The 9,868-nt window shown below is 35.9% G+C and overlaps 2 protein-coding genes across 9 annotated transcripts; one reads left to right on the forward strand and one right to left on the reverse strand.

Moving 5' to 3' along the window:
• Window positions 1-1,241: 1,241 nt before the first annotated feature.
• Window positions 1,242-3,848, forward strand: LOC105771700 (inositol transporter 4). 3 transcript variants are annotated; one of them, XM_012593105.2, is made up of 6 exons: window positions 1,242-1,578; window positions 1,738-1,808; window positions 1,977-2,312; window positions 2,391-2,498; window positions 2,570-3,175; window positions 3,258-3,848. In XM_012593105.2, the coding sequence occupies exons 1-6, from the start codon at window positions 1,443-1,445 to the stop codon at window positions 3,732-3,734; spliced, it is 1,734 nt and encodes a 577-aa protein (XP_012448559.1). In that variant the 5' UTR covers window positions 1,242-1,442; the 3' UTR covers window positions 3,735-3,848. The 3 variants fall into 3 exon arrangements, with proteins under 3 accessions (XP_012448559.1, XP_052488484.1, XP_052488485.1); XM_052632524.1 differs by lacking the exon at window positions 2,391-2,498; XM_052632525.1 differs by lacking the exon at window positions 1,242-1,578 and having other exon boundaries at window positions 1,747-1,869.
• Window positions 2,498-6,169, reverse strand: LOC105771704 (F-box protein CPR1). Of its 6 annotated transcripts, none has more exons than XR_008196856.1 (3): window positions 4,827-6,169; window positions 4,602-4,704; window positions 2,498-3,624 (listed from the first exon to the last, which is right to left on the reverse strand). XR_008196856.1 is itself a non-coding variant. In XM_052632526.1 (2 exons), exons 1-2 carry the CDS (start codon window positions 6,002-6,004, stop codon window positions 4,665-4,667), a joined length of 1,218 nt encoding a protein of 405 aa, XP_052488486.1. In that variant the 5' UTR covers window positions 6,005-6,169; the 3' UTR covers window positions 4,106-4,664. The 6 variants fall into 6 exon arrangements, 1 of the variants encoding a protein (XP_052488486.1); XR_008196855.1 differs by lacking the exon at window positions 2,498-3,624 and adding an exon at window positions 3,783-4,043; XR_008196854.1 differs by lacking the exon at window positions 2,498-3,624 and adding an exon at window positions 3,783-4,048.
• Window positions 6,170-9,868: the final 3,699 nt, after the last annotated feature.

A 9,868-nucleotide genomic window follows, 5' to 3' on the forward strand; every position in this document is an offset into this window, starting at 1 on the left:
AATAAAAAATCTTTAAAATATTTTCATATTTACTTTTTAAAATTTTAAAATTTATAATATATATATACTTAAAAACATTTTAAAAGATTTTTATAATTAAGACTGAAATGATAAATTTTGTAAACATTAGAAAGTTAAATTTATTATTAGACAAATAAAACAAATCGCATTTTAGATTTCCATTAGATAACTAATGGAAGAGTGACCAAAATATATATATATATATATATATATATATATTGGTATGAAAAGAACAGCCAGAAGGTGATTACAAAATATATAATAAATTAGTGAATGTCATCGGCCATGGTCAAGATCTGCCTTGAGAATATTTTGTATTGAACTTGGGGTTATGCAAATTCTTCTAACTCATTACAATTGAAAATTACACTTTTGGCTAAAGAATCAACATCATCGTTATGGTCTCGAGGAAGATGACGAAACTATATTTTCCAGTTACGACACGGGAGCTAATGTACCAAACACAACTCCGACATTTCACTGTTTGCAGCGCCTCCAGGTAATAACATTTCCACACTAAAGCATTCTCACTTTCTACCTCCAATTGCCTAAAACCCCATGCTAACTTACGTTCTTTTAGAATAGCGCTTACCTCAATTTTAAAGATTGACCCCTTCCAAGTCCTCGTCGCAAAGCCACATAATCAATGGGCACAACAATCTCTAAAAAACCCTTCCCAAAATATTAAAGTTTAACAGTTAAGTGATTAAAATAAAAAAATCAAAATAGTACGAGCTAAATATTTGTTATCAAATGCTAAAAATTATTTTTTTATACAATAGAATCTCAAAGCTTATTCATTTATTTAAACTACCGGGCAGGGCCTAAGATCAATTCCGCGAACTTGCTAGATGGAACCATGGGGATAATCAACAAAGATAACCATATACATCCTAAATTTTGGGTTAAATATAAGATAATGATGGCTTAATTACAGGTAGAAATATAATATATAATATATGATTTTATCTACCGCTTTGTACGTTGGAAAGTTGTACAAGTGACCAAATCAGTAAGTAAAATGAACCCTAAACAAGGTCTGAAACTGATACCTTTTTATCAGAGAAAACCTGATTTCCTTGCTTAAATCTTCCTTAGTAATTGATCAAATTCTAAAATTAGTTACAAAGAAATATCCGGGGACAAATTACCCTCGCTCTATCCGCTTCTAAAATTACTTATATCTCCTTAGAAAGAATATCGAGTAGACATAAATCTTCATCGTTCGTAAAGTTCATTTTAGCTAATGCATCCGCTGCCCATATTTGAGAGGAAGGAAAAGGAAAAGCCTATCTTCCAGCAAAGAGAATATCTAGTAAGGATATATCACTTTGATTTGGAAACCACTACCGTCGATTTGGTATTTATCCTTTTGGGACCCTTTCTTTATAATTCTAATTTCTAACTCAACGGAGAGGAAAATGGTGGAAGGTGGTATAGCGAAACCCGACAAAACAAAGTTCAGCCAGTGCTGGAAAACGACATGGAAGACTCCTTATATCATGCGCCTTTCACTTTCGGCTGGGATTGGTGGGCTTCTCTTTGGTTACGATACAGGTAATGATAATAACATCATGGGTTCTGAGTCAAGTCTTGTTGATCGGGAAAAACAGTGTCAGGAGAAGGTTTGATTCCCGATTTAACCGACTGGAATAAGATAATAAGATCACGATATTAATAGAGACGAATATTGTGCTTTGTGGGGATTCATTGCAGGGGTTATTTCTGGTGCACTGCTTTATATTCGTGAGGATTTTCAACAAGTTGAAAAGAAAACATGGCTACAGGTTTTAGAATTTGACCCCTTCCTTTTCACTGTTTTCGTTGTTGGTTTTCGAAAATTTTTAGGTGAAGTTATAATTTTGGTCTCCTGTTTTTATAATTTTAGCTGTTAATTATTAATATGAAATTTTTTAGAAGAAAACACTTCTAATTTTGTTTATGGTTGGTTACAGGAAGTGATCGTGAGTATGGCTGTAGCAGGGGCCATTTTCGGTGCTGCATTTGGAGGATGGATAAACGACAGTTTCGGCAGAAAACCGTCGATTTTGGTAGCCGATATTCTCTTTTTCGTAGGTGCCATAGTCATGGCTCTGGCCCCAGCTCCATGGATGATCATTATTGGGAGAATTTTTGTTGGCTTAGGAGTTGGAATGGCTTCAATGACTGCACCTCTTTATATCTCTGAAGCTTCCCCTGCTAGAATCCGAGGTGCACTTGTTAGCACCAATGGTTTGCTTATTACAGGGGGACAGTTCCTGTCTTACCTAATCAATTTGGCCTTCACTCATGTAAGTGATGATAATTCACTACAATTCAGGCTTTAACTTATAAAATTCTCACAATCAGTACCGTTGTTGTGCTTACAGGCTCCGGGAACCTGGCGTTGGATGCTCGGGGTTGCCGGACTGCCTGCTGTGGTTCAGTTTTTTTTTATGTTATCACTCCCTGAGTCTCCTAGATGGCTTTACCGACGGGTTAGAATATTTTCTCCGATTCATATAATGGTTTACAACAATGATATGAATTTTACTGGCTTGATGTACAGAATAAAGTAGAAGAGGCGAGGTCCATCCTAGAGAAGATTTATCCTGCTAATGAAGTCGAATCCGAATTGATTGCTCTTAGAAACTCCGTTGAAGCAGAGAAAGCTGATGAACAAGCCATTGGGGATAATTTCATAGCAAAAATGAAAGGGGCTTTAAGCAATGTTGTTGTGCGAAGGGGACTCTATGCTGGGGTGACGGTTCAAGTTGCTCAGCAGTTTTCGGGCATCAATACCGTTATGTATTACAGCCCGACAATAGTTCAGTTTGCCGGATTTGCTTCAAACAAGACAGCATTGGCGCTTTCTCTCGTCACATCTGGGCTCAATGCTGTTGGCTCCATTGTTAGTATGGCTTTCGTCGACAGATATGGGAGGAGGAGAATGATGATCGTCTCAATGTTTGGTATCATTTCTTGCCTAGTGATTTTATCGATTGTGTTCTTCCAAGCAGCCAGTCATGCTCCCAAAATTAGCCAACTCGAGTCTACCCATTTCGCTACAAATGCTACATGTCCTAGTTTCCTTTCCGCCTCTAATCCAACATCATGGAACTGTATGTCTTGTTTGAAGGCGGAGTGTGCTTTTTGTGCCAATGGTGCAAATGAAGTAAGTATTTTAACTCGATTGTGAAGCATTTTAACTCGATTGGCGGTGACATTCAGATTGATTTGTTTTTCTCTTTATTTAGTATTCTCCAGGAGCATGCTTGGCAAAGACATCAGATCTAGAAACCTTATGTCATGGACAACATCGTACTTGGTTCAAGGATGGTTGCCCGAGCAAATTTGGGTTTTTGGCTGTTGTCTTCCTAGGACTGTACATCATTTCCTACTCGCCTGGAATGGGAACTGTCCCATGGATTGTTAACTCTGAGATTTACCCATTGAAATACAGAGGAATCGGTGGAGGGATAGCTGCAGTTTTCAATTGGGTCTGCAATCTTATTGTTAGCCTCACATTTTTAACCCTAACCAAAGCTCTGGGTTCCTCTGGCACATTCCTCCTCTTCGCTGGCTATTGTGTGATTGGACTTGTTTTCATCTACTGGTTCGTACCTGAAACCAAAGGGCTGCAATTTGAGGAAGTGGAGAAGATGCTAAAGTCTGGTTATAAGCCATTAGCATTCAAGACAAAGTCAACGAGGGGTGAGAACCAGTCTGCCTAAGCTTCAAGAAGATTCAATCCCTGTAGATTTTATTTATTGCACGGCATCTTAGAAGAAAATTAAACTCCTTTCTTCAAATTTAAAATACAAAATTTTTCGGATTTATAGCACTCATTACCAGTATTCAGTATAACAAAACATGCTTATATATCACAATCATTTAAATCCGAAAAGCATCAAACTTGGTCATTCACTGATACTCCGGAGTTTAAGCCCAAGAGGCAAGAGGTAAAAGACATCTGGTTGTGCTTGAAGCAAAGGTCACTTTCTCAACTGTTGAAATGGATCAGATTGGCACTCTTTTTCAATCTGCTCTGGCTTACACATAAACCCATCAAGTTCAGATGCAGGAATTAAATAACAGATCAAAATGAAGTTGAAATTTCCTAAATGTCTCGCATAATAAAAGCTATCAACATTTCATAAGTTTAATACATGGACCCAACTTGCCCTTCTTAAAGAAAAGTTGATGTAGGGTTTGAAAACATAGTATGATTTAACGTTAGACAAGTATCCAAGCTTTTGTCAAGCAGTGTAGTAAGTCCAGTTCATAAGTCAACTGTATTTGACCTTCAAAGTCAACCCTTTAAGAGATCCGCCGTGAGAGTAAGAAGGAACAAAGCTTCAAGGTCGGTCTAAAACATGGTTATAAAAAATTAAGTCAATTTCTTATCCAAAAACATAAAAGGTCAACCGAAATAATAAAAAGAATACAAAACCCACCATCAGTGAGGATTTTAAACGAAGGAATAACTTTTGTTTACTCAACCAAGGGGCTGACACCAATCCGAGTTCGAGTGATCCGACTCCGTGGACAGACCCTACCCTTTCCCCTTAATAAAAAAATAAAGGAAACTGAGCCGGTACCTTTATAAGCCATGAAGCTTCCTTCCCATTTTGCTCATATTTTGTATATGTTCTTGATTTTGATTATAAGACCAATTTGAATCCTTTCGAAAGGAAATCATCCCTGAAAAAAGGAAGAACAAAAGGAACCAATATTAAGCACCAAGGTTGATAAATGACATACAGACGGGATGCTTAACATGTTTCAAAGAACGATTCAAACAAGTCGGAATTCACCATTTGTACCTCTTCTTTCGATTTCTGTTTTTCAGTTCATCTTGTTCATTTTGCTTCTCAATTTCCAATCTTTTAAGGTCTTCTATTTGAATGAGGCTTCCTATATAAACCTCTGCACCAAATGTACCTGGACTACCACCAATCTTCACACTTCGCATCTTCTTCTTTTGCAAATCATACCAGGCAAACTTTTGGCTATTAATCTCCACCAAAACCTTATCAAGCTGCTTGGAATAAGCTAATGGCTTTAAAAACGTTAGTGTGGTAATGGTTCTAGTTCTTTGAATGGAAATCAACTTAGTCCAAGATTGTTTTACTCCATATTCCTTCATAGTCCAAACATCAATTTTCTCTTGGTCATAATTACAAACAGCACATAGGCGCCCTTCCAGGGCTGCCACATCCAACAGATAGTTCTTATCGGCACATTCAGGTTGAGGCACTTCAATGAACTCCTCGTTTCCAAGATCAAAACCCACAATCCTATTCCTCGGTCCCAATTCAATTCGTGGAGGCATCACCCAATGTAAAACCCCACCAGCAAGCACACCATAGCCTCGCCTATGCAATAGATGGTAGAAAAATTGAAACATAAACCTAAGATACGGAGGGAGCTTAGTGATTTTCCTCCAAGAATCATTCTTTAAACTATAAACCTTAACCTCGTAGTCGTAAAATATACCTTCATCATCCTCATCGTCACTTTTATTGAACTGCACCATCCTCACGACCTTGTAATCATTGGTTTTAACATCCTGCCCGAACCCATAAAAGATATACCCAGATTTACAAGAATCACCTGGAGGGGGGTCAATCTCGGAAACAGGCAGTCGACGGAACTGCCTCGTGGAGGGATTATACAAGGCGAGGTTTTTATCGGTGAGACGGAATGCAAGGATTCCATTACAGGAACCAAAGGCTTCAGTCCCAGCTCCACTACTCAAAGGGTAGTCGATGGGAACGGCGTTATCCAGAGCATCGAATTCCACGGAATAGAGATGCAAACCTTTGAGGATGATGTTGAGATTGGATCTGGTTTTGATGGAACGATCGAGGTGGGCATTGGTGAAATCAGGGTCGTCTATGAGAGAGCAGTAGGGTTTAGAAAGGGACCTGAAACGCAGGAGAGTCTTGACGGGGAGGCGATGGAAGATATCGGTGACCACATCCATGGGAACCTTAGACATTTCTTGCAGTGGGTTTGGGGGGTTTAGAGGGATTTCTGAGAGAGAGACGAGGGTTTCGAGGGGCTCTAAGATTTGGGGGTCGTTTGCTTGTTTGGAGAATAAGGAAAGAATCGCCTAGGTTGGGATTGCGCGAGTGGGGTCGACAAGTGGAGCGAGTAGAAGGCAACAGCACCAGGGTTATCTCTCTTTTATAGGTAAAGACGCGACCCACAGTTTTTTTTTTATATCATAAAATCTGCTTTTCTGGTTAGCACTTCTAGAAGCATCTCTCTGCTCACTTTTATTTTATTTTATTTATTATTTATTACACCGCTAAATGAATATTTTGGTACTTGAAATCCCTTTTTCTTTTCTAATTTTTTTCCTCGGGCTTATATATACTGCTTTTCCCCACTTTAGTATTTAAAATTCTTAATGTTTTTATTTAATCCTTAACATTATTAGAAGTTTCCCATTTAATCTTTTTATATTAAAAAATCTCCACCCAATTATATGCTATCATGTGGCATCACTTTTTTTTTGGTAAACAAAAAAACAACGATTACATAGGATGATTCATGAGGAAATTATCAACAAAATTATCTTCCTGCAAAATTCTTTAATCCTGATAGAGGAAACCTCGAATATACGCAAGGAGTCACCACTCAACAGGGCCATTTTAGCCAAAGCATCAGCAACCCGATTGGTCTCTCTGGGAACATAAGTCAAGGACCAACTTTTTTCCGAGGCCAGAACTTGTTGTATCCTCTTAATTAGTGCATTTTTTGAACCACCAGATTTGCTCTCACTGGTATAGATCATGTTCTTGAGGTTATCCGATCGAATGATGACCTCATTATATCTTTGTTTTTGAACGATAAGTAATCCATCCAGCAAACCCCATAACTCAGCAGTCGCTGCGGAGCATTACCCCAAAAAACGATTATAGCCTAGGATCCACTCCCCTTTGTTGTTGCATATCACACCGCCTGCCGCAGAAAGACCGGACACAGAGTGAACAGCACCATCAATATTAAGAACTACATACATACCTGAGTTCTGACGAATTGGAAACTGCTTCGACTGCAAATCCATCCCTTCATTATATGTGAAGAGAAAATGTTTTGCCCAACTGTAGGAAGCACTTATAATATCCTTCGGACTCAAGCCATTTCCTTGGAAAATAATCAAATTCGGATTCTTCCAAATGCACCAAAGAATGATCCCAAAGAGGCAGGGCCAAGAAGAATCACTCTGCTTGTTGGAAGAAAGAAGTTGCAAATTCGAGGTAAGCCAATCAGCCATAGGAGCAAAGAAAAATTACTAAGCTGGGTAGTAGGATTGATCTGATGCCAAATTTCCTTTGCAAAAGAACAGTCTCTAAGGATATGAATAGCATCCTCCATGAAGTGGCATGTGGCATCACTTTGATGCTATTATCTAGAAAAAAACTTTAAATCTTTTTTAAACTACAAAAGATTATAAAAATTACAAAATTAGTTATTTAAAAAATTATAATATTAAACAAATTATAAAATTACAAAAAGAATATATAAAAGTTTACTAAAATTTACTGTTTTTTTAAATATATTATAAATTCTAATATTTTATAAATCACATTACTAGAGCATAAGATCATTGCCTCTTGGAAGGATATCACTTACGATAATTGTTTTATTATTCAATCAAATGAAATTTATCATTGGTAGATCTTTTTAGGTCATAAACGGATAAGTTTTTTTTTAATTTATTTAAATAATGAAAATAATGTTAAATTTCAAGAGACAACGATATCATGTTCAATCTCTAATAAATGTGGTTTATAAAATTTTAAAAATATTAAAAGTTCTAATATATTTTTAAAATTTTCAGTAAAATTTTTTATTTTTATATTATTTTTGTAATTTTTAAATATGTTTTTGGAATTTTTTATAACTTTTTGGATTTTTTTCATTTAAAAAAATTAAGTTTTTCCAGATGATGATGACGTCAGCGTATGACATATGGCGGCATATGATTAGCTAAATATCCCAAACATTAGTTTTTAATGTCCAAAGGACTAAACTGGGACCGTTTGATAACGTTAGGGACTGAAGTGGGCCAAAAAAACTTTAAGGATCAAAGTCAGAAAAACAATATACTTCAGGGACTAAAATGTGCATTAAACTTTTTTTCTTTTACAATACAATTTTTAGGGTAAACTACACTTAAGATCACTAAACTATTAGTAAGCTTTTTGATCACTTAACTTCAAAAAGTTACAAAATGGTCACTGAACTAATCAAAAGTTTCCATTTAAGTCACTAGATTGTTAATATCGTTGTTGCATGGACTTCTCCGCTGGCATCACCTGCACCAATCAAGAGCTCTTGTCCCCCTTATCTTCTAAAACTTAGTTTTTTTCTCAAATGTCACGAATCTGAGAACTAAAATCTAAACAACTTTCTTCTCTTATCTTTGACACTGCCTGTCAATTTGACTTGGACCTAAGTATCTTATCCACTAGACTAGTCATCAAATTATTGTTTGTAGCTAGCTAGCCGAATTAAAAAAAAATTCAAATAGTTTAATGATCATTTTGTAACTTTTTAAAGTTGAGTCATTAAAATATAAATTTACTATAATTTAGTGATGATCTTTTAAGTATAGTTTACCTTTTATTTTACTAGACAGCTAAATGAATATTTTGAGAATTGAAATCTTTTTCTTGTGTATTAATTTGGTGTCTTAATTTTTTCTTTTATAATATATTTTTATAACCTAAATCCGTGTCATGCACGAAAAGAGCTTTAACACATTTAGATAATGCGACATGGGTCCAATTTTGTTTTTGTTTACATAGGTTTAATCTATGCATTTTAATTTGGTCATTTTTATTTTTATATATATTTTTAATTTTAAAATTTCAGTCTAATTAAATTATAGTTATTAAACTTGTTAAGTTAAAGTCTTCTATTTCAAAAAATTTATTAGGTCAAAATGTGCTTTAAGTCCTTGTACTCTTTGTAAATTTGGAATTTAATTTTTCTACTTTTATTTTTAAAAGTTTAGTCCATATACTCTTTAGGTTTCAGAATTTACATCCAATTGCTAATACCACCTTAAAATTCTTTTATTAAATTTGTTGGTGTGACATTATGAAATTAAAAAAAAGTATTTGATAGTCATATAATAAAACATAATGTTGTAATAAACCTGAATTTAACATAAAAATTTTAACGATGTTAGCAATGGGGCTTCCATTTTTAACTTTGAAAAGTATAGAAACTAAATTCCTTGAAAAAAGAAGTAGGGGGATTAAATTTCGAATGTACAAAGAGTATAGGAACTTAGAGCACAATTTGACCAGCATATTATCACATATATAATAACATGTTAACCTATTATTTTCACATAAGATTCACACAAAAAAAGTCATATCATTTGTAACATCCCTAAGCCCTATCCTTCGCCGGAACAGGGTTATGGAGCATTACCGGAGTTCACAAATAAAATAAACAGACATTTCATATAATATAACTTTCATGTCAGAAACCAATCAAAATCAAACATTTTGTCCCTTATACGAGCCCTCGGGGCCCAAAATATGCTTTAGGAACAAGTCGGGACTAAATCGAGTACTAAAAGAATTTTTCTGAAAAAGTAGAAAAATTTCAAAGCTACAGGGGTCACACGGCGGTGTAGCCAGGCCGTGTGACTAACACAGTCAGGAGACATGCCCGTGTCTCAAGCCGTGTGGGCATTCGAAATAGGTACACACTGTCGTGTCGAGCCTGTGCCCATACCCGTGTAACTCTCTGCCTTGGGTCACACGGCCAAGTCACACTCCCCTGTGCTAAGTCGTGTGACCATACTAATTTGCATTCCTAAAAGATATAGGGGACA

The sequence above is a fragment of the Gossypium raimondii genome, chromosome 6, assembly GCF_025698545.1.
Source record: "Gossypium raimondii isolate GPD5lz chromosome 6, ASM2569854v1, whole genome shotgun sequence".
Lineage (NCBI taxonomy): Eukaryota > Viridiplantae > Streptophyta > Magnoliopsida > Malvales > Malvaceae > Gossypium > Gossypium raimondii.